Source organism: Cottoperca gobio, chromosome 24, assembly GCF_900634415.1.
Source record: "Cottoperca gobio chromosome 24, fCotGob3.1, whole genome shotgun sequence".
Taxonomy (NCBI): domain Eukaryota; kingdom Metazoa; phylum Chordata; class Actinopteri; order Perciformes; family Bovichtidae; genus Cottoperca; species Cottoperca gobio.
Genome location: NC_041378.1, coordinates 19,170,319 through 19,194,030, shown reverse-complemented (window position 1 = coordinate 19,194,030; position 23,712 = coordinate 19,170,319). Strand labels below are relative to the sequence as shown.

General features: G+C 42.6%; 3 protein-coding genes across 3 annotated transcripts in view; 2 read left to right on the top strand and 1 right to left on the bottom strand.

Annotated features, from left to right (window-relative positions):
* LOC115003959 (centromere-associated protein E-like) overlaps positions 1-6,353 on the top strand; it is a 38,036-nt gene extending 31,683 nt beyond the window's left edge. The window contains 11 exon segments of the mRNA XM_029425898.1: positions 2-175; positions 271-480; positions 904-1,116; positions 1,572-1,775; positions 2,363-2,539; positions 2,702-2,802; positions 3,084-3,178; positions 4,523-4,658; positions 4,757-5,079; positions 5,171-5,209; positions 6,173-6,353. Coding sequence (XP_029281758.1) covers positions 2-175; positions 271-480; positions 904-1,116; positions 1,572-1,775; positions 2,363-2,539; positions 2,702-2,802; positions 3,084-3,178; positions 4,523-4,658; positions 4,757-5,079; positions 5,171-5,209; positions 6,173-6,252 — 1,752 coding nt within the window. The 3' untranslated portion in view covers positions 6,253-6,353.
* A 5,593-nt stretch (positions 6,354-11,946) lies between these two features.
* On the top strand, positions 11,947-16,738 carry LOC115003958 (DNA repair protein RAD51 homolog 1-like). The gene is made up of 7 exons (XM_029425897.1): positions 11,947-12,047; positions 12,628-12,765; positions 15,499-15,616; positions 15,763-15,854; positions 15,939-16,033; positions 16,215-16,328; positions 16,729-16,738. Exons 1-7 carry the CDS (start codon positions 11,970-11,972, stop codon positions 16,736-16,738), a joined length of 645 nt encoding a protein of 214 aa, XP_029281757.1. The 5' UTR covers positions 11,947-11,969.
* A 117-nt stretch (positions 16,739-16,855) lies between these two features.
* Positions 16,856-21,308, bottom strand: LOC115003957 (ATP-dependent RNA helicase DDX51-like). Its single transcript, XM_029425895.1, has 8 exons — positions 21,084-21,308; positions 19,895-20,229; positions 18,827-19,032; positions 18,063-18,178; positions 17,834-17,950; positions 17,342-17,443; positions 17,134-17,197; positions 16,856-17,002 (listed from the first exon to the last, which is right to left on the bottom strand). Exons 1-8 carry the CDS (start codon positions 21,104-21,106, stop codon positions 16,856-16,858), a joined length of 1,110 nt encoding a protein of 369 aa, XP_029281755.1. The 5' UTR covers positions 21,107-21,308.
* Positions 21,309-23,712: the final 2,404 nt, after the last annotated feature.

The window sequence follows — 23,712 nt, the reverse complement described above, 5'->3', positions numbered from 1 at the left end:
GGAGTCCTTCAGAAGATTCCAGCAGTTTATAGATGCTTGTTCCAACGCTAACTCCACTGCCATACCGGGTGGGTTAAAGCATTTCCCGACTTTTCTGCCCGAACCAACCATAAAGGCCTACAGCGCTGTGGGTCTACTGCATCTGCAGACATTTCAGATTCTGAGGAACACTGTGGTACATATCAATATCTAGTTTGATTTCAATTTCATGAAGGTCTTACTCTTATGATGAGGGGATAACCTGCAAACTCCTGCTGTCTGCTTCCCTAGGAGCACCTAGGCGAGCGAGCACAGGGCTACAGGACTGTATTTGAGGAGTTGGTGAAGAAAGATTTGGCTGTTTTTGAGGAGAGACGTCTGCAGGACGTGCTGCTGTGCAGAGCACAGACACCCTGCTACTCTGTCAAAGACGAGGACTTTCACACACTGTGGGACAGAAGACTGACTGAGCTGCTGGACAAGAGGCAGCTCTACCTGCAGGTGAGCTCTGCTGCTCAACCTTTTCTATAAACTTGTCTTAAGCCGCTGTAATTAACTCATCTTTCCGGACAGCTTTTTAACCATTGTATGATATGGTCTGTGATAGAGCGTCGGCACTCAGCCTCCCCAAGTATCAAAGTACTCCAGTGATGGTTGTCACTGCAAATCGGCATACTTTTAATGGTGCGAATTAGCCTAAATGAAAATCAATATAGGCTAAACCCGAGGCTCAAAAATACTAATACATTACAATAGAAAAAGTTCAAATCACCCCACATCCCCTAGAAAAATGCATCCAGCTGAAGATGGGCGCTTGGAGGATTGAATGAAGCACAGCTCACTAATTCACCTGTTCCTCAATATGTTTTGATTTCTTCAACATTACTGTACTGAAACTTTGTGACGACTCTTTTGGTTTTGTAGAAAATGGCCAGCATTTTGAGGAAGCTCTGGGCCAACATGGCTACATTACCCAGTGAGCTGTCTGCTGAGATCAGAGAACGGGTGAGGTTCAGGGATCAGCTGCAGGCCGTGTTCACCATCGAGCCATTCAGCCTCAGCAGGCTGGACAGCATCCTGAGCTCTGAGCTGGACCTCAGATCTGTAATTGCACACAGAAGAAAGATGACTCTGCAGGTATTGTTTAACATTCACGTGTCTAATTGCTACATGTTGTTGGTCCTGTTTGTTAGCTATCAGGATATCTGACGACTGTCACTGCAATTTAACACTGAACTATAATTGAAAGCCTACACTGTTACTACTTCAGCAGGACTGTTGACCCCTGTTGTCAAACCCATTTTAGGAGATGTCTGATTTATACTGTCTCTTTGCTACAACTTTTAATGGACACGTGGCAGCCAATCAAAATCAAGAATTTTTAGTTACGATAGTAACGCGTTCAGTACGTCATCATTTATTCATGGCCATATCTGTGCTTTTCCAGAAGCAGCTCATTAGCTGGTCAGCGGAAATTGAGTTGGTGAACTCTTTAACAGGTTCTGTTTAGGGCACTAATTGTTTGCCACAAGGTATGTATTGCAGTGATGTTGCTCGTCTTTCTAATGTTCATACCCATCCGACTCCTGCAGGGCGTCATCGACGAGCACAAAGGTCTGTGTGAAGAGCCGTACCTGCAGGAGGCTCAGGCTCATGCTCAACTCGCAGAGGAGAGAAGTAAGACTTCCACTCTGCTGAAGGCGTGGGAGGGAGCTCCTCTGAAAACAGAGCTCTGCCTGCTGAAGGACAACCAGCAACTTGTGCTGCAGCTAGAGCAAACTGAAGAACAAGTCAAAGTATGTCTGGCGTATCTGTTTCATGTCCGTTTTATATGTGCTTATGACTGGCATCATCAAGTAGTATTAGTAGTAAGTGATCTTCAACCAGGTGGGGCTTTTTACTCACTATACTCTGGGCAGAAGTATCCACATTATTCAAATCTGAATCGATCACTATACTTACGTTTTTGTTATCCTCTTTGACATGTTCCTTCATTATCCTTCACACACACACACACACACAACATCCTGCTGCTAGAAATACTCACCAGAGCGCCATATGTGGATCGATCCGCCTCAGAAAATATGCCCAAACAAATGTACTATTTGTTCCTGTTTACTGAAAACTACAATGACCTGCTGTTTTACTGAGCAGTTAAAACAAATGAAAAGATATATTTGATATATTCAGTAGGAACCAGCAGGCTCAGGTCTGAGAGCCACAGACAGGATAACATTGTGTTGGTTTGGGTCTTATCATGGGACAACATAGCGTAGCTTGTAAAAGTCGGCTGCTTTATTCTCCCGAACCTTTCTCTATGCGTAGCAGTTGCATCCAAAAGTTGTCTATTTGCAGATGGTGACACATGTTTCTGTTTTTTCAGGCTCTGCATGTACAGAATGAGCAGCTAAAGGATGCACAGATCAAAGCCAGCAGCAGGGTGTCCAACCATAAACAGGCTACCCAGATGCTGCAGACGGAGCTACAGGACAGCCGCGCTCAAGTTGAGGAGAAAGAGCACGCCATCCAAACGCTAAGGAGCAAACTGCGAGAGTCTGAGGTTCATCTAAAGATTACATTTTCAGGCCATCATAACGAACTTAAAAGCAGCCTCTATTACAATTGACAAAACATTCTGAGGCTTGTTGTCATACCTCTTCATTATACTCTGTACTCTGCTCTTCTGCAGCTGTTTTCTATAATATTTGTCTTTCTGTCTCAGAACAATGCATCACCCAGTGCTGTTGAGCTGGAAAAGCTCCGGACTGAGCTGTTCAAAGTGGAGGTGGAGTTGAGTTCAGCATCTGACAAACACAAACAAGAGTAAGAGTCTTTTGGATGTGTTCGGACCCTTTGTTTTTATTTCTTATTTATTGACTTACCTACCTACCTACCTAGTGGGTTGTTGTAATATCAGGATTTCTGTGGTTACCTTCTCTTTAGCTGTCAAACTGTAGGCAGATGGGGAAAGAGGCTTCCCTGTCATGATCAGCTCAGTAATAGGTTCTACCTCCGACACTTTAGCTTATAAGCTTAGTTCCTGAAGGGGTTGATTCTATTTGTTCCATGACTGACTGATGTGACCAGAGGTTTGTCCTTCTCAGGATCCAGACGATCACCACAGTGCTGAAGGTAAAGGAAGTGTCCCTGAGGAAGCTGAAGGAGACCTTGAGGTCCCAACAGCAAGGGGAGGAGTCATGTAAGTATATGAAAATGTAGTTTTACTCGCCTGCAGCTGTTCGCTTAAGGTGGCAATACTGAGTTTAATCTCACAAATATCTGAATTGGACATAATTAAATATGAAAATCCAACGGATCTCTACGGTGCAATGTTTTGATTGACTTTATAGTGTAAATTAAATTAGAGATTTATTTTTTGCCCACAGAAACTATGTAGCCTTTTATTACATCACAGGCCATTTATCAGACGCTCTTATCCAGAGCGACTAACGGTTAACTAACTACAGGGACCGTCTCCCTGGAGCAGCTCAGGGTTAAGTGCCTTGCTCAGGGGCACAATGGTGGCAGCTATCACTACCGCCACCTATTTTTATAGCAAGCTTTACAGTGACTTCCATTCATCATGTGATCAGAGACAGGACTCCAAAATTAATGCTAATGTCGCTCGGTGGCTGCTGGATGTGTAACTTAACATACCGACATACAAAAGCCAATAAGTCTCATACAGGGAGAGAGAAAGGTTAACAGCATAATGTTGAACAGCATAGTATATACATCAATCTGGTATGTGCAGCTAACTGGAAGTTCTTTGAGCAATAGGCTACTGGGCAGCTCACACCTGTATAAAAGCTGTATGTTGAGGAATGTAATGAGTGCGATGACACTACAGTATTGATATGAAGAATTAATTCAGTGTTTGCATCTCCTTACCTTCAGCTGGCTAACCACTGTAGCTTTATTAACGAGTGCTCATTCCTGGAGTCGAGTGGTTACAGCGCTGGTTCGATTCCAGTCTGAGACCGTTGTTGTCCCCGTCCCCCCCCCGTCTACCTCTTTACTGTAAACTGCAGTTAAAACTGGTCTTTTGCATTTTATTGGACAGACTAGACTCAGCCTGTCACTCAAAGATCCCGTCCACAAACATAAACTAAAAGATGCTAACTACACTTACATTTTGATACAGGACTCTCTTGAAAAAGAGATTTTTAATCTCTGAGACCTATCCTGGTAAATTAAACTAAAGGTTAATAAATACGTCTGCTAGTCGCCAATTTTGGTGCACAACAGACTCCCCTTCGGAGTTAAACACGTATGGCTGAATTGATTGGTGTGGCTCACGCAGAAACCGTTTTACTTTTTATGTTGGAAACCCATGTTAGACAAAATATATATAATAATAATAATAGCAGAGCACTTTTACATACTTTAAATTGGTCTGGAAAATACTATCGCCCAGTGATAGTAATTTGAGAGAACTGGTGCCAGAAGTAGATTAATGCAGCTTTAAAGTGTATTTGTTTCCCATTTAAAGAGGAAACGTGTTATATGGAGATTACCACTAATGTAGTCTTGTCAATTTCAGTCCTGACGGGCGAGGACCTTCATGCCAGACTGACCAATCCCAGAGGTTTACAGATCCAGAGCAGCATTCAGCTGGTGAAGACTAAACTGGAGGAAGAAGTCAAACAACTTCAACTGAACATAACGGAGCTGGAAAAGTGAGATCAACTAGTTTTAGGGTGGAACTTGTTGGACAGTTCATGTGATTTGTTGCATCGTTTAGTCCTTCTCTGATACCTGTTCCATTTCCCATCAGCTTGGTGTCCAGTCAGGAGGCAGAGATCAGCAAGTGGAAGAGCAGAGCCATCAAGCTGAAGGGGAAGAGCAAAGCAGAGGTGGACAAGCCTTCCTCGCCCTGCACTCCCACCAAAAGGGGCTTTCCCATGACCTCGGACTCCTCCAACTTCTTCAGCTCACCCAAGAAGTTTCTGGTTACTCCCAGGGGGGTCCTGGACTCTCCCCGGAAGCTGCTCGACTCTCCCAAAAGCAGATTCTTTGATGTGGGCGGAAGCTCTGAGCTGCTGTCCAGAAGCCGTCCGAAGCAGTTCTTTGATAACTCCAGCCTCGGAACCATTCCAGGTAAGCTCCATTAAAGTGCACCTCACTGCACTATTGTGAGTCTGGTAGTCTTCTTCTACATCATAAAGAGCTGAGCTGTTTGTTTTGCCAGAGATTTCCCTTGTTCCTGATCCACCACACGCAGAGATAGGTAACTGCTGTAACATCATTGTGTGTTTGGGCCACCACTAACAGAAGCATGAGGTGTTGGGACTTCACCAGCTTTCCACTGAGCCTTAAACCCTGACTCAGGACTGATGCTCCTTCCTACACTGATGAATTCACTGTTTTTCTAATCGACACAAACAACCTTTTGAGCCTAATTTAAAATACACAAGCCAGATTTGTCTTTCACATAATGGGATACTTTCAGCTCAACATTTGAGTTGGAATCTCAAACTCCTAAAGATACTATCTAATAATTGTGATATATTAATTGTTTTCATCATTTTGGATTTGATATAATCACTTAGCGTAAGGGTTTGTTTTCTATATTACAAAAACTACTATGCTGTCATGTTTTGGTAGTAGCCTACATAAAAATGCTTGTGGAACCAACCAGTCGCTATCTGTTGATGGCAAAATGTCGACCATGTGACCTTGTGTATGATTAAACGGCTACACTAGTACGATGCTGCTGATTAAACTAATATGTCCTAATGTCTGCCCTCAATCTTTGAGACTCGGGGAACTTTCAGGATGTCCCACTTTAAAGGATTGTTTCTTCAGTCCTTCATGCACACTTTTCTCCACAATGTATAGTGTGCATGTGTTATAAGGGAGGATGGTGGTTAGCTGATGTACAGGAAGTGTAGCACTTTGTCCTGTGATGGCATAATACTGTACATTTAATGAAGTGAACATTGTTTGGCTTTTTTACTGGAAGCAAACAACAAAAGGTGAAGGACACACTGATGGGTGACTGAAACACTTGTCTACAGGCACCACTGTTTGTTATTGGCACATTAATGGGAACAAATCATGGAAAACTAATTTGACTCACGTGTGCAGGGGTGGGTTTATTACCTTACCTGGACATCAGAGAGCCCAGTCGGATGGATTTTATCGTGTTACTCAGTATTGTTTAGTCTTATAAAAGTCTTGTGTGTTTCAGATGCAGCTGTTGGTGCAGACCTGAAGATGTATAGTTGGCCTCAGTCTCCAACACAAGAGGAAATGTGTAAAACCCAGTAAAATGTTGATTTGCAATGTTTTTGTTTTGTATCTGTCTGTCTGTCTGTCCATCCGTCTGTCTATCTGTCATAGTTTTTAATAATAAAGTGTTCCTTGATAAAGTAATTGACTCCTTTGTTTCATTCACACTCAGTCCAGTGACTAAGAATGTGCACATTAGTCTGTAATCAGCTCTCTGTTGCTGCACGGCTCTATTGGAGTGACCAAATGATTCAACTGCAGGAGTTCATATTGATTTGTGGAACATATTCTGAGCGGTGCACTTTTAGTAATCTAGATTACTCCGTCATGGAATATACTGTAGGGCTACGTGTTTAAGAAATTCTAAATGGGAAGGGTGGATTGGAGTCAAGGTCTGTTTCAAAAAGGTGTCTAAATTGTGAATAGATTACATTTACAAATAAAAACATTCAAGTTGTCATAGAATTGCAGATGTTGACATTTTGTGAGACACATTTTCTGAGCAGCAGACTTGAAAGTTGAGACGGATACTTTTGAGGCAAATATAAAATGGTTTTGTCCTGGAACCCGTGTTCTGGTGTTCTGAGAGGAAGGTGCACACTGCTCTCATCTGATCCAGATTTATGAGCTGTGATGTTTGCAAAATGCTGGTTTTCTGGAGGGGGCTTTAACTCCCTGATCCGAGGGCACTTCCCTTTTTATTTAAATGTCTTTAGTGCTGTAATGTTAGTCCATTCCAAAGAACAGCATGTTTACTCATTTATCAACGTCACTCACTATGCATGTTTTGATTATACCTCTTGAAAGAGTACATTTGAGTCCTATGTTGTTGAAGTAGAAATTAATAGCATTTAGCTCCAAATGAGGAGAGGTTGATGTTGACTCAGTGCAGCCCTGATCAGAGCACCAGTCACATCAAGCAGGAAAGAGGAATCTGCTTCTCCATCACAGCTGCAGGATTCATCCATCTTATCTAATAAACATACAGTTGTTTGGTAACACTTTTCAGATTCAAGCAAATATTAAGCATTGGTTAAGTAAGTCTATAATACAAATGTGCCAGTGCGTGATATCAGACAAATACTTGCTCCCCTCAGGTATCCATGTTTTTCCGCAGACACTTTTCAAAGTTTCACTTCTCTGCAGCCAACACCAATGAATGCAGTATATACTTTGTAATGTACAATTAAAATCAGCTAAAAGGATGTTTTCATTAGCAGTAGGCAAATGTGGAATTTGGAAATGGCCTAAAATCAATAATCCCAGAACCATATTAAAAAATGTTCACCACTGATAGAAGTCCAAATAAGCAAAGAAGAAAATAACTATACAAAACTCTTCTAACCAGTTCTAACCCCTTTCCTAACGGCCCACATGGAGCCCACTGAGTCTAATCGTCAGCACCCTGCATGTACACCCTCTTCACATACAACTGTGCGGCCTCCCAGAGCAACACCTGTATCATCAAGTTAGCGGATGATACAACAGTCGTTGGACTGATCACTGGTGGGGCTGAGGCAGCGTACAGAAGAGAGGTGGCAGACCTGGTGACCTGGTGTCAGGACAATAATCTCTCCCTGAACGCAGAAAAAAACCAAGGAGATGATTATTGATCCACGGTTTGAACTGTGAACACAACACAACTTGAACTATGCATGGTGCACTTTGTTGTTGTCTGCATTATTTGTGCAATATTTCATATTTTCTTATTTATGCAATATTTCATATTTCACAGTACTAACACTGTACTGTGAACCTATGTGCAATACCTTTTACCCCTTTATTTATTTATTTTTTATATTGTGTATATCTCTTACTTTTTCTGTAGGTGTAACTGTCTGTTATCTGTGCATATGACAATAAATATCTTCTTTTATGGTATAATACAAGGATCAAGGAATTCAAAGTAACAATTTCTTTCTGATATCTCTAAACTGCACTGCGGTGGTTATTTGTCTATAATCAAAACTACTTTCAAACTTGAAATTAAAAGGCCACTGCTGCGCCATATGAGTGGGTGCTGGTAGTGAACGATATGACTTTCTGTATCTCAGCATTTTAGATTAAATCCGTTCACGTGACCAATCAGAAAACGTGTGAGACGACGTCTTCACGTATAACGTAACGTCATTACGTAATATTAATACTTCCTGCGCGGGAGCTTTTGACTAACAAACAGTCGAGTTTGAGGGAAACCAGAAAGCAGCAGGTAGGTTAATCCTGCAGCTATATCACAAAATGTTGGCTTCTATAATGAATGATTTGAAAACATAGGTACGACATAAGTATTGTATTAAACGTGTCACTATCTCTGGGCCACTGTCTTCAATAGCGCATCATTGGCAGCTGGTTTAGGTTAAATGCAGAGAATTGATGCAAAAAAGTGCTAATGCTAATAAGCTAACAGTACATTTGTTAAAAATGCCACTGAGACTTAGCTGTTTCAGAACAATAGCTTGTGAAGCTAACCGTTGGGCTTTTATTTATTTCACTGGGTACGTTTAGTTATTAGCAAAGGTGTGTATAATTATGCCGAATGTGCTGATGTTAGTCTGAACACTGCTCCAGTGTGTTTACATGTTGGAAAGTGCTCTGTGACGAACTCACTATCACGTACTTAAGCTACATTTAATAACATCACGTTGATATTTCTAAGTTGACGACGACTAAATACTTTACATTATACGAAGAGGTCTATCCATCCATCTATCGTCTACCGCTTATCCAGAATCGGTGCGGTAAAGTGACTGTAATACCGCCCCCGCTGCTCCGATTCTCCGGCCAATCTCTCGCTCCATTGTCCCCTCACTCGCGAACAAGACCCCGAGGTACTTGAACTCCTTCACTTGGGGTAATGGCTCATTCCCTACCCGGAGTAGGCAATCCACCGGTTTCCTGCTGAGAGCCATGGCCTCAGATTTGGAGGTGCTGATCCTCATCCCAACCGCTTCACACTCGGCTGCGAACCGATCCAGTGACTGTTGAAGGTCACAGACCGATGATGCCATAAGGACCACATCATCTGCAAAGAGCAGCGATGAGATCCTCAGGTCACCGAACTGCAACCCCTCTCCTCCACGACTACGCCTCGATATCCTATCCATGAAAATCACGAACAGGATTGGTAATAAAGCGCAGCCCTGGCGGAGGCCAACATTCACGGGAAACGAGTCCGACTTACTGCCGAGTATCCGGACACAACTCTCGCTTTGGGCGTACAGGGATTGGATGGCCCTCAAAAGTGACCCCCTCACCCCATACTCCCGCAGCACCTCCCACAGTATCACCCGGGGGACCCGGTCATACGCCTTCTCCAGATCCACAAAACACATGTAGACCGGATGGGCGTACTCCCAGGCCCCCTCCAGGATCCTTGCGAGAGTGAAGAGTTGGTCCGTTGTTCCACGACCAGGACGGAATCCGCATTGTTCCTCTTCAATCAGAGGTTCGACTACCGGCCGAACCCTCCTTTCCAGTACCTTGGAGTAGACTTTACCAGGGAGGCTGAGAAGTGTGATACCCCTGTAGTTGGCACACACTCTCTGGTCCCCCTTTTTAAATAGGGGAACCACCACCCCGGTCTGCCAACCCCTAGGCACTGTCCCAGACTTCCACGCAATGTTGACGAGGCGTGTCAACCAAGACAGCCCCTCAACACCCAAAGCCTTCAGCATTTCTGGACGGATCTCATCAACCCCTGCGGCTTTGCCACTGTGGAGTTGTTTGACTACCTCAGTGACTTCCATCAGGGAAATTGACGATGATCCCCCATCAGCTTCCAGCTCTGCCTCTACCATAGAGAGCATGTTAGTCGGAAGACAGGAGTTCCTCAAAGTGTTCCTTCCACCGGCCGATAACCTTCTCAGTTGAAGTCAGCAGGGTCCCACCCATGCTGTACACAGCTTGGATGGTTCCTCGCTTCCCCCTCCTGAGGTGCCGGATGGTTTTCCAGAAGCACCTTGGTGCCGACCGAAAGTCCTTCTCCATAGCTTCTCCGAACTTCTCCCACACCCGCTGCTTTGCCTCTGACACGGCATAAGCTGCCGCCCTTCTAGTCCTTCGATACCCTGCAACTGTTTCCGGAGTCCTCCCGGATAACATAACCCGGAAGGACTCCTTCTTCAGTCGGACGGCTTCCCTGACCACCGGGGTCCACCACGGTGTTCGAGGGTTACCGCCCCTTGAGGCACCTAAGACCTTGAGACCACAGCTCATCACCGCAGCTTCAGCAATAGAGGTTTTGAACATCGCCCACTCAGGTTCAATGCCCCCAACCTCCACAGGGATGGCTGAAAAGCTCCGCCGGAGGTGTGAGTTAAAGATCCCCAGGACAGGGGCTTCCTCCAGACGTTCCCAGTTCACCCGCACTACCCGTTTGGGTTTACCAGGTCTGTCCAGAGTCTTCCCCCACTCCTTGATCCAACTCACCACCAGATGGTGATCAGTCGCCCCTCTCTTCACCCGAGTGTCCAAAACATGCGGCCTCAGGTCAGATGATACGATTACGAAATCGATCATTGACCTTTGGCCTAGGGTGCTCTGGTACCACGTGCACTTATGAGCATCCTTATGTTCGAACATGGTGTTTGTTATGGCCATTCCATGGCTAGCACAGAAGTCCAACAACAAACGACCATTCGGGTTTAGATCAGGGAGGCCCTTCCTCCCAACCACGCTTCTCCAGGTGTCTCCATCGTTTCCCACGTGTGCGTTGAAGTCTCCCAGCAAGACTACGGAGTCCCCTACTGGAGCCCCCTGCAGGGCTCCATTCAGGGTCTCCAAGAAGGCCGAATACTCAGAACTGCGGTTTGGGGCATAGGCACAAACAACAGTCAGAGTTTTCCCCCCCATAACCCGAAGGCGTAGGGAGGCGACCCTCTCGTCCACCGGGATAAACTCCAACGTAGCGGCGCTCAGCCGGGGGCTAGTGAGTATCCCCACCCCGGCCCGACGCCTCACACCTTGGGCAACTCCGGAGAAGAATAGAGTCCAACCCCTATCCAGGAGTACGGTTCCAGAGCCAAGACTGTGCGTGGAGGTAAGCCCCACCAGATCCAACTGGTAGCGATCCACCTCCCGCACTAGTTCCGGCTCCTTCCCCCACAGAGAGGTGACGTTCCACGTCCCCAGAGCCAGCCTCTGCTGCCCGGGTGTGGTCCGTCGAGGTCCCTGACCATCACTGCCACCCATGTGACAGCGCACCCGACCCCAGCGGTTTTTCCCATGAGTGGTGGGCCCACAGGATGAATGGATGGGAGGCACCACGTAGCTTCTTCGGGCTGTGCCCGACCGGGCTCCGTGGCAAACCCGGCCACCAGGCGCTCGCTGTCGGGCCCTCCCTCTGGGCCTGGCTCCAGACGGGGGCCCCGGGCTTCCTCCGGGCAGGGTCTCTCCTTTCCTTTTCCTTTCTTTCATGAAGTCGTTTTTGAACCATTCTTAGTCTGGCCCCTCACCTGAGACCAATTTGCCTTGGGAGACCCTACCAGGAGCACTAGGCTCCAGACAACACAGCTCTCAGGTTCATAGGGACACACAAACCTCTCCACCACGATAAGGTGATGGTTCCCAGAGAGGATACGAAGAGGTGAACCAACCAAATAAAGGCACCTGTCTTTAAGAGCAGGGAAGAATTATGACAACCAGACGGACTCCCTGTAGTCGAGACATCACGCTCATTCCCCGTCACACAGCCACGGAGCTCACTCAGCTCTCCCCTTCCTCTCTGCTGCCCAGGTTTTCACACTCACACCGTGGCTATGAGAAGCGAGGACAGGGTGGAGACGGAGGTAGAGGCGGAAGAAAGCTTCGGGCCACAGCCTCTGAGCAGACTGGAGGTATGAATCCTGAACACACACTGAATTTGACTGCGCTCCGTACAAATGTGATCTCCCATTTTCTGTCTGAGTGTGCTCTTGTTTCGGGGGAGCATGTGTCCTGTTGGGGAAGTGTGCTGGATTTCACACTTATGTTTAATACAACTCTGACATGCACTTCATTATATAAATGTTTTGTGTGCAATGGTACATGTCAGTCTCATGTCTAAATAAGCTTCTGTGTCACTTTTACCTCAATGTTATAACAGCAATCTGACTAGGCCGGACTGATAAAGTGTTATAATCATTACTAGTTCACTCTGAGAGAACAGGCGACGCTTCTTTATTCCAACTCGCTGTCGCTCTGCAGCCATGAAGCTGCTGCCTCTCCTGAACCAGGGGCCAAACATTGCCAGCTCTACCTGTAATGCTCTCATGTGTGATTTAAAGACTGTCCTTGCTTCACCTCATTTGAAATGTATCCACTTTACTTTAAGGCCAATAGCAAGACTGTTCTTAAAACCCAACAATGTTTTTGCAGTTTCCTCTCTCCCCGTGAATTTATGCTGGGCTGTCTCTTGTTCCATGTCTCTGCATGCAGCAATGTGGAATCAGTGCCAGTGACATCAAGAAGCTGGGAGACTCAGGTTTCCACACCATCGAGGCAGTGGCCTACACACCCAAGAAGGAGCTGCTTAACATCAAAGGCATCGGTGAGGCCAAAGCTGACAAAATTCTAGTAAGAAACAGTGTCTCAGAATCATTCATGAGTTGTGACTGGACTGTCCAGATGTAGCATCGAACCTCTGTGCCGTTCTTGTGAGGACGTAAATGAACTTGTAGATGTTTGATATTTGTTGTGCTTTATTTTTTTATTTTAGACACGTGTTCATAAGGTTTCTGTAAAAGAGTGGCATTATTCTATTCCGTGCAGAATTTGCAATAATGTAGCTGTCATTGCTCCAAAACCATCCAGCAAATAAATGTGAGTAACTGGCCATGCTATTTTAGAATCATGCTTCATGATCCGATGCTTGATTCGAATTGTTGTTGTTGAGGTTTGCAGACACCACACCATCATATTTAACACCTCCAATAATTTGTGCTTCTCACCAAATGTTTTCTTGTTATGCTCACTTCTCTTGGTTAGAGGATTCGGAAGGTCCCATGTAAATGTGGGTTCTCACACGAGCTACATTATAATGCTTTAGAAGATTCACTACTGCTGCTGTGTCTCTGTGAACATGTACAACAAGAAATATAGAAATAAAACCTACAGATAATAGATTTCCACTTGGCAGTACTCTCATATTGCAAACAAACATATTTTATTGAGGAGCTTCTGAAAATCAGAGTGTAAATGTTATGGCCAAATTATAAGAGACACTCTGTTTCTAAATGACCTCAAACATATTTTCTATATTTATATGCGGATACTTACTTTAACTTATCAGGGATGCACTGATCAGATATTCAGTGTCTGTATCGGTCCAATACTTGGCAAAATCACCGGATGGGATAACGGCGGGGGAAAGTTTAATCTGATAAGATCCATTAGCGCAGGGGTCGGGAACCTATGGCTCTTTCGATGACACACTATGGCTCGCTGACATTTTTAGTAATAAATAATTATACTGTGTCATTTTAAAGTAAAACATTTAGCAGCGGATTTTAGTTTTTAGTTCTCTCCTTTCCTCCACTCTGTCTCTGCCCCGCCCTTCGCGAAACCGAGCAGAGGAGAAACTGCACAAAGCAAGCAGTAGACCGGGGGGGGGTCAAACTCAATCACAGGGAGGGCCAACATTAAAAACTGGGACTACGTCGAGGGCCAAACACGGTCCACATTTATTGAACAGGATACACATAAAGTGCAAAAAGATATGGAGCATATTTAAGTCAACTGCAAACGGATTGCTGAGCAGTTACATTTTCATTTCTGAGCTGCAAAGTCGGCAAATACGCTCAGTTGATCAGCAGAATGCTGTCGGGAACACAGCGGTGGAGATGTTTGTCAGTGTTTGGAAACACGTAGTGACCAAAGTTTCCTTCTGCATCAGAGTCTCCCACAGGCAGCTCGGCTTGGAACGCTCTCACTGCATCATACATGTCCGTGATCACACGGCCCTGAAGCTGCAGGTTTAACAGTGAGATGCTTCGTTATGTCGCACAAACAGTCCAGCTCACATCGTCCCAGAGATCTGTGGTGTGTTTCCCTTTGCTTCCAATAACGGCCAGATTTCCTCATGCAACTCGAAAAATCTATTCAGCACTTTCCCTCGACTCAGCCATCGCACCGCCATGTTCAGAATGTATCTCCTCAGGAAAAGACTTACATTGACTCTTATAAAGTTTCCTGTCTGTGTTACGGTGCTTATTACATGTTCCATCTCCAGAGCTTTACTACACAGCGCTTCCTGGTGTGTGATGCAGTGATACACCGTCAGCTCACCTGCACAGTTCTCCCGCTGCATCTTCTCCCGCATCCTGCACTAATCCGCTCTTTTCATCACATCGCAGTCTGTCGTCAGTCCCGTCAGTTTGTCTCGGGGCACACACACTTGGATACTTCCTCAAATATGTATTTTCCCGTGGTTGTGCCATGCATTGATTTAATTACTAAAACCGGCGGGCCAGTTATGACATATGATATTTTCTCGCGGGCCGGATATAATTGCCTTGAGTTTGACACCCGTGCAGTAGACACAGAAACGTGCACATAAATGAGATAAATAACGTAAGCGTTTAGTTTATTTAATAAAAGAGCACCTGAGATGTGTTATTCTTAAAAATGCACGCATAAAGTTGCATTCAATTTTATTAAATATATGGCTCTCAAGGAAATGCATAAAAAAATATTTGGCTTTTATGGCTCTCCCAGCCAAAAAGGTTCCCGACCCCTGCATTAGCGTAAATCATCTGTCATTGAGGTGGAGGCTACATCGAGTTAGATCCAGTATTTTACACTGGAATTATAATTTCTTTGTTCTAAATACTAGAATTAAACTTTTTCACAAATGTTTGAATGGTGCTGACGAGTCAAAAATGCTGCAAAAAGTTCTGTGTGTTTTTAGAAAAGTGTAAATAAAAGAAAGCAACTATATCACATATCTGAGTCATGTTGTGGACTATGCATTTCTTCCTTTAGGAGAGTAAAATATAATAAAATATTAGTTTCACAGCATGGTGTTTTTAAGATGGCGAGGGGAATCAAAGTGCGGCCATACAAATGTCTTCTAACATCTTAGTTGTTTAAGACTGTATGGGATCGGGATCAGCAGATACTCAGGGTTGCAGTGTCGGATATGAAACAGTGGTATTGAGCCATCCCTGTTACTTATGAGCCAACACATGCAATGATTATATCGGCCGACTTTTTGACCCGACCACGTCATCTGTTTAGCTCTACTTCTCACGTTGTTAGTTTTTTGTTAGCCACATGAAATGTACAGTATTTACTTTCCTTCCTTCTCAGGCTGAAGCAGCCAAACTTGTGCCCATGGGTTTCACCACAGCTACTGAGTTCCACCAGAGGAGAGCTGAGATCATCCAGATCTCTACAGGCTCCAAGGAGCTCGACAAACTCCTGCAGGGTTCGTACATCTTGTATATCATCCAGAACTTCACCCTGACTGTCGGTGTTTAGTTATGTGGAGAAACATCCACCATCAGTGCTCCATGCTCATGATGGGAACTTAGTCATTACAAACGGGTTTCAGTCGACTTGTTTCTCCTGCAGGTGGGATAGAGACGGGCTCCATCACAGAGATGTTTGGAGAGTTTCGGACGGGGAAGACACAGCTGTGCCACACACTCGCTGTCACCTGTCAGGTAGAGAGAGGGACTGGATATTAGTGAGTGCTGTGAATTGTAAATGACTTGTTGCTCCACTCAGTAGATCTTCTCTGTCCACAGCTGCCCATTGATCAGGGGGGGGGAGAAGGTAAAGCTATGTACATTGACACAGAGGGAACCTTCAGACCAGAGAGACTCCTCGCTGTAGCTGAGAGGTGAGTCGGAAGGGAAAGGGCTGGGGTCGTATGAAACAGACAATCTGACAGTTTGGGTGGAAAGACATATTCAAATGTGTACAACTGTCCTTTTATTGTGTCAATGTTGGCCATTTAATGTACTGCCATCCTGCCTGTGCATCAGAAGGAACAGTGGATGTTGATTGTCTCTCTGCATCAGGTATGGGCTGGTAGGCAGTGACGTTCTGGACAACGTGGCCTACGCTCGAGCCTTCAACACAGACCATCAGACCCAGCTGCTGTACCAAGCATCTGCCATGATGGCTGAGTCCAGGTCAGTCGGCACCAAATGTTCGGACTACACAGTATTAACTTGTCCTGACGTGCTGTTGTGTGTAAAGATGTTTACACTGTGGATTTGTTCTTGGGGCTGCAAATGATATAGTTTTCTCCCTTTTTTGCGATAAACAGTGTGAAAGACGTCTTTGCGACTGCACAAGTTTTTTTTTATGAGTTAGTTGAAAGAATAACCGTAGAAAACTGAACATTAAAATTATTTTAATTATTATTATTATTATTCGTGCCTTTTGTGTTCAGTTGTATTTCAGCAGTATACAGAACAACGCAGCAGAACTGAGGACACTCGATTGTACAATATCTGTTTATTTTTGGCAAGTTATATCGTTATGGCAATATTCAACAATGTTAATGCATATTCTTCTCCGATGGTGCAGCCCGACATAACTGCATCAAAAGTGTGCAAATGGATATAAACAGTACACAGAGAGTACTCTTAAGCTTTCATACATTTAGTCAATCCTCCACGATATGATTCTAGTTCTGCCAAGTTTGACTACAAGACTACGTTACACATGATGCTGTTCTACCTTCTTTTATTGATGGCTGTTGATTTGAATCCTGCAGACCTGCTGGGCCTCTCCTGCCATCTGAGATGTTGTTAGGGATGTGAAAGGCTGCTTCCACCACCATCTGAAGGAAGTTCTTCTCCTGAGTGGGAAAACAAAGAACTTACTTTTATACAGTCTTTTCATACCGTTTATGCCCTTCATACGTCTGTCTGCCTTTCCATCCATATTTAATCATGAGAAGCATTTTGTAACATTGTAGAAGTGCTTCACCTGTACTCCGAGCAGAAAGGTGAAGGCCAGCCCTGTTTTCCCTGCTCTTGCTGTTCTTCCAATCCTGGACAAAAACAGAAGACAAGTCTCAGCCAGAACACAACATGATGGAGCGACACCAGACAAACAGAGGATTACTTATAATCCTTTGTAAGCCTTATAGTATGTGAGAACATTACATACAGTATACATTTGATGGCCAGCTCACCTGTGAATGTACACCCTGATGTACTGCGGTGCATCATAATTCACAACACATTTGACCCCGTTGATGTCGATGCCTCTGGCAGCTGCGTCTGTGCTGATCAACCTTCAGGATGCACGTTAGTTTAATTCATTGCTCATTAAAGCTCTAACTGTTCAGTAAATAAATACATATACAGAAATAAATATATACCGGGTACATAGTTTGTTGGAAAGCTCTTGACTGTGAATAATAGCTTCATGTTTAAGTTTGCTTGCATAGTTGTTAGCCATCTACTGAACCAAACATCTTGCAAATATGACAGAAGTGCATTTCTTAATGTTACACAGGCAACATTAGCTGGACTGTGACAAACATTTTATAGAAGTTAGAGTAAGTTAGTTATATATTTAGTTGTCTCTGACATCACATTCTAGCCACTTTCACATCAACCAAATAATAGTGGGCAATTAACCACATTTTCTAACACACACACACACACACACACACACACACAGTTCCAGCTTTCCTTGTTCAAACTTCTTCAGCGTCTTCTTTCTCTCAGCAGGAGAGAGTCGGGAGGAGAACTCAGCTGCCTGAATTCCACCAAAGAGCTGCACCAGCAGATAAAGTCTGAGGAGGAAGAAACAGTAAGGCCACGTGAAAAGAGTTTGCAGCACTTGGCCGTTGAAAATATGTATAAAAAAATCTTTAATGGGCCTAAACAGTGTTTTCCCCCTCTAACCCGTGTGCCGTCTCTCTGGAGTTGGTGAAACAGAGGATGGGGCTGAACTTCATCCGCAGAATGAAGTGGAAGAGGAGGAGGGGCTTCTTGCTTAACGTACAGGGAACATAATACTCCTAAAAACAGAAAGGTGCAGTCAGAATCTGATCATCAGCGTCTGACACTGCAGTGCTCTGCCCCTCCATGTGTGCAGGGCTGGAAGAAGGATTCTGATCCTTTACTTAAGTAACAGCACTAATACCACACTGTAAAAATACTCTGTTACAAGAAAAAGTCCTGCATTGAAAATGTTACTTTAGTAGAAGTATGTACATTTAAAATCAGGAAAACCTGTAGAGTCTGTAAAGCACACTGAGACAAATGTATAATTTGTGATATTGGGCTATATAAATACATTTGATTTGATTTAAAAGAAAAATGACTGAAAGGATCAAAATACTTCAACGTATTGATTAATCACTTCATTTTTTAGACTTCAGCTGTTCTAGTTGGCTGATATATTGCTGGCTGGTTTAATACCTTTTTAACATCCCATCACTAACTCTGGACACTCTTCATATATTTTGGGAGCAAACATTTTAATTTGTAAAGTAACAAGTAACTAAAGCTGTCAGATCCTTTAGGTGTGGAGTAAAGTGTCATGAGAAGAAAAGACTATAGTAAAACACTACCTCAAATTTGTACTTGAGTAAATGTACTTCGTTACATTTCACCGCTGCAAGTAAGCCTGCACTCCGTCCTGAGGGTCAAAGGTCACCTCTTACCGTCAGACCTTGTGGGAAGTTAAAGCAGCCTTGTTTCTGGGTGGGGGATGCTGCTGTGGTGCTGCTGCTGATGGTGCTGGAGTGACTGTGGATGGAGCTGAACAGTCTGGGCTGGTGGAGGCCCAGCTGCTGCAGCTTCTCTAGGGTTCTGTGTAAGTGTGGCAGAAAACAGCAGCTTCTGCAGCGGCATCTGAGGTGGAGACAGACTGAGAGGGGAAACAGATGGTTTATAAAACTTAAGGCTCTTATTTTCAATAGTTTAACACTATTCCATTGATCAGTATGTGGCAGTAACGCACATAGAAATGCAGCAATGCACCAGCAAACAGCATAGAAGAAGAAGAAGACTGCAAGTAGCAAACAGACGTAAACGATATAGGATTTAAAAAGGGCTTTGCAAATGTTTTAAAAGGAAGAAAAATGTGTTCAACACATTTGTTAGACCTCAAGGATACACAATATATGTTATGTTGAGAAACACTGAAAGTAAATAGAACCGTGTTTGAAGAAACCTCCACAGTACAGAGCTGGAGTCGGGATGTAGTTGGACTAGCTTAGCATAGAGACTGGAAGCGGAGGGAAACAGCTAGCTGACTGTCCAAAGTTCAACACACCTTCAACACAAAATTGCTGATCATTAACTCTTGTTGCATCTTCTTTGTTTAATCTGTTTGAACAGAAATGTAAAAATGATCATTTGGGAGTTTACATGGAGTTGGGACTATCTTGCTGTTTCCCCCTGCGTTCAGTCCGTAGGCTAAGCTAGGCTACCACATCCTGACTCTAGCTCTGGCCACAAACACAGACACAATATTCATATCAATCTTCTCATCTTAATCTCAGAAAAAGCACATTTCCCAAAGCAAACAAAATCTTCAATGAAGGTTAAACGTTTGAACATTAAGTATATATATATATATATGTATATATATATATATATATATATATATATAATATAAACACACACACAAGGACTTATATCATATCACAACATCGATTATATGAATGATATGAATATGTTGATCCGTTTGGTGTCACAGGTTAATGTACACAAGAACAAACACACACCTGACTGATCCTTTTTCTTCTTCCGTTTCTCATTTGCACCCGTCTTGTTCTGTTTTTCCTCGACTTGCTCATCGTGATTATCAGACTCTGCGACAAGCAAAGGCACTGCTTCTGATTTCCTCTTTTTGTGGCGTTGAGGCTCTTGACTGCTGTCATCGTCAGACTTTATTTTTATTTTGACCTCCTCTTGTTTTGTCCGTTCTTTAGGCGGGTGTTGTCTCTTTTCTGTTAAACTCTGTTTCTGATTCTCTTTTGCCTTCTGCTGTAGTTTAGCCAGTAACGCCTGAGACCGAGACTCCTTCGAGACGCTCCCATTTTCCTCCTCTCCAAGATACCTGTGAGCAGCATGACAGAAATTAAGATGTTATACATTCTTCTGTCCACCTCTTCAGAATAAGCACAGCTCAGCAGTCTATCTACATTTTTTGTCAGAAATGTGTTATTAACAGATTCATGAATTAATTCCCATATAAATTGTTTATAACATGTGCACTGCAGCTGACAGAGTGATGAAAGTGACCAATAACCTGAGCTTGTGCAGGCAAAGTCAAAGAAAAGACAATAACATTTAAGGAGCACTTAAGAGACCAGAAGAGGGACATTGGTGAACTGAAAGTATGTAAAACAAGAAAAAAAACATAATTCACTTTTTGTTCAAACTACTTTAAAATTGCATTGTTAATAAATATGTTATAAAATGTATTGTCAGTATTCATCCGTCAGTTCAAATGTTCCAATGTGTTCAATAAAATGTTGCTCAACTGTTGTGTGTGCCCAGATATCTGATAGCATAACTCATCTCAGTAACTAACAGATTTACTTTGCGTATTTGAACAAAGTAATTGTTTTCTTTGCTTTTCCTTTTAGCAGATAGAAGCTTATAATTCCAAGCAGACATTACATGAGTTAACAGTAGACAGTTGTATCAACAATCGACTTGAACAAGAAATCTACATTTTAAAATGTTTTTGATAATATATGCATAGCATAAACGGTCTCTGATATGTTGACCATTTAAAGAGAACTCTACTGCTGATTAGTTTTGCTATCTGATGTAAAAATGATCTATACTTATTATCATAAAGCTTTCAGAAGCAAGATAGAACCCTATTACTCTAAAAGCATGTAGTAATGTGACAGAATAAAAAAAAAGACCAAATCTGTAAACTAGTACAGAAAATGAGCCTACCTGTTTACAAGAAACAGAGACATCCCAACAGCAAGATGAAACACTCCAAGAAAATGTTGTATACTTTTTATCTATCCCGCATTAAGAAACTATTGAAACGGAATATCAATTAGCCACGTCAAGACTCGTAAACAGCTCAAATGTTTTAAAAGTAATGTAAACGCTTAACTTCTGTTGAACTACACAAATTACCACTATCTCATGTGTTTTCCACATTGACTGAACTAGACGTGGTTTGATGACGCCAGTCAAGCAAGTCGCTTTTTAATGCGTCACCAGTTGGGCGCTACCATATTAACTTAACTTTTTGGTGCAATAATGACATTTTAAAAACGTTTTTTTCTTTCAGAGCATTTTGCCCATATATGGCCTATTAATCTTTCTTTTTTTAAATACATTTTTAAAAAGCACAATTGCCGTTAAAACTTAATAAACCGTTTTTTCACGACCATCCCTTATGGATCTGTCCACCTGATGACGTTCACCAATCAAAACAAAGTTTGAGAGTTTAAAACCCGAGACGGTTTTATTTTAAACTGAAGGAGTCACTCACTTTTTTTTGTGAGCACGCGTCAGTTTATTGGGAGTCTGTAGTTGTTTATTGTGATTTATGGAAGATGTTTTAGTTTGCCTGCTCATTTTATGTATGGTGGGTGACTATCACAAAGAAAAATGTCAGAAGAATCCGCAGTAAAAGTCTGTGTTCGAGTCCGTCCCCTTATAGCGAGGTAAGTTTTGTGCCATCAGCTAAATTAGCATTAGTCAATTACAAGTTCGGAGTTTAATACTAATGCTAAATGTTGACGTTACTGATGTAATTTCAATGCTCGGAATCGTTAGCTTACTTGTGACAATAATATTTATGGACGTTAACGGGGTAACGTATTGTAGAACAGGTGACGTTACAATTTCTTGTACGATAATTTTTTTCTTTACTAAGCTAGTGATGTGGAGCCATAGGATTAGACGTTTATCGGTAACGTTAACTCTACAGGACTGTCTCAGAAAATTTGAATATTGTGATAAAGTTCTTTATTTTCTGTAATGCAATTTAAAAAAACAAATGTCATACATTCTGGATTCATTACAAATCAACTGAAATATTGCAAGCCTTTTATTATTTTAATATTGCTGATTATGGCATACAGCTTAAGAAAACTCAAATATCCTATCTCTAAATATTAGAATATCATGAAAAAGTATACTAGTAGGGTGTTCAACGAATCACTTGAATCGTCTAATTAACTCGAAACACCTGCAAGGGTTTCCTGAGCCTTGAAAAACACTCAGCTTGGTTCAGTAAACTAAATCACAAGTATGGGGAAGACTGCTGATCTGACTGCTGTCCAGAGGACCATCATTGACACCCTCCATCAGGAGGGTAAGACACAAAAAGAAATGTCTCAAAGAGCAAGCTGTTCACAGAGTGCAGTTTCAAAGCACATCCACAAAAAGTCTGTTGGAAGGGGGAAATGTGGCAGGAAACGCTGCACAACCAAGAGAGATGACCGCAGCCTTAACAGCATTGTGAAGAAGAGTCGCTTCCAGAATTTGGGGGAGCTTCAAAGACAGTGGACTGAAGCTGGAGTCCAGGTATCAAAAGCCACTGTTCACAGACGTGTCCGGGAAATGGGCTACAATAGCCGTATTCCCATGGTCAAGCCACTTCTGAACTCAAGACAACGGAAGAAGCGTCTGACTTGGGCTATGGAAAAGAAGCACTGGACAGTTGCAGAGTGGTCCAAAGTCCTCTTTTCAGACGAAAGCAAGTTTTGTATTTCATTTGGAAGTCAAGGCGCCAGAGTCTGGAGAAAGGCTGGAGAGGGGCAAAATCCAAGTTGCTTGAAATCCAGTGTGAAGTTCCCACAGTCAGCGATGGTTTGGGGAGCCATGTATCAATACATGTTATCTATATATATTAACATATTCATACACATAATTCATATTTGTACTATATAATTACCCTTTATCTATTATTGATATATTTACATTATAACATATATATTATTTTACAAAAATTCTAATATTTATCAGTCATTATATATATATATATATATATATATATATATATATATATATATATATATATATATATATATATATTATATTGTTTTATCGTTATATATAGAGACTCTGCAGCTCATAAATACACACTTAAATAATGCCACCGTTATCAATAGCAATAATAAATTACATTAGGTAATATTAGCATTGTTATTTTGAAACCTTGCAGCAAATAATGACAATGGTAATATCTACGTTACAGTAGCTGTATGTAGGATTAACGTCGCACTGCTGGTCATAAACGGGTAGTAAGCTTAATAAAATGGTAGTTGATGGAACGTTTGTATAACTACTGACTTGAATTACTGTGAATACTTGCACGTATTTACACATGGCTGTTTCCATTCATGAATATTACAGTTCACGTTATTACATGTAGAAACGTTAGCAATTGCTAACGAATGCTTGCTAACGTTATGCGACGGAAGTTGAGTATAAAGTAATGTAAATTGATTAAATTACTTTGAGCGAAGAATTTAAATATAAGTTTTACGACTGTTAAAGAAGAAAATAAAAACATTTAATGTTGTTACTTACTTTGACTTCGCGACAAGTCCAAAGTCAT

Excerpts from the sequence above, each read along its gene's own strand:
- LOC115003958 (XM_029425897.1), top strand. The coding sequence starts at position 11,970 with ATGAGAAGCGAGGACAGGGTGGAGACGGAGGTAGAGGCGGAAGAAAGC. Across the intron at positions 15,855-15,938 it reads CACTCGCTGTCACCTGTCAG|CTGCCCATTGATCAGGGGGG; the intron begins GTAGAGAGAGGG and ends CTCTGTCCACAG. Across the intron at positions 16,034-16,214 it reads CTCCTCGCTGTAGCTGAGAG|GTATGGGCTGGTAGGCAGTG; the intron begins GTGAGTCGGAAG and ends TCTCTGCATCAG.
- LOC115003957 (XM_029425895.1), bottom strand. The coding sequence starts at position 21,106 with ATGTCTCTGTTTCTTGTAAACAG. Across the intron at positions 20,230-21,083 it reads TCTCTGTTTCTTGTAAACAG|GTATCTTGGAGAGGAGGAAA; the intron begins GTAGGCTCATTT and ends TGCTGCTCACAG. Across the intron at positions 17,198-17,341 it reads ATCAGGGTGTACATTCACAG|GATTGGAAGAACAGCAAGAG; the intron begins GTGAGCTGGCCA and ends GTTTTTGTCCAG.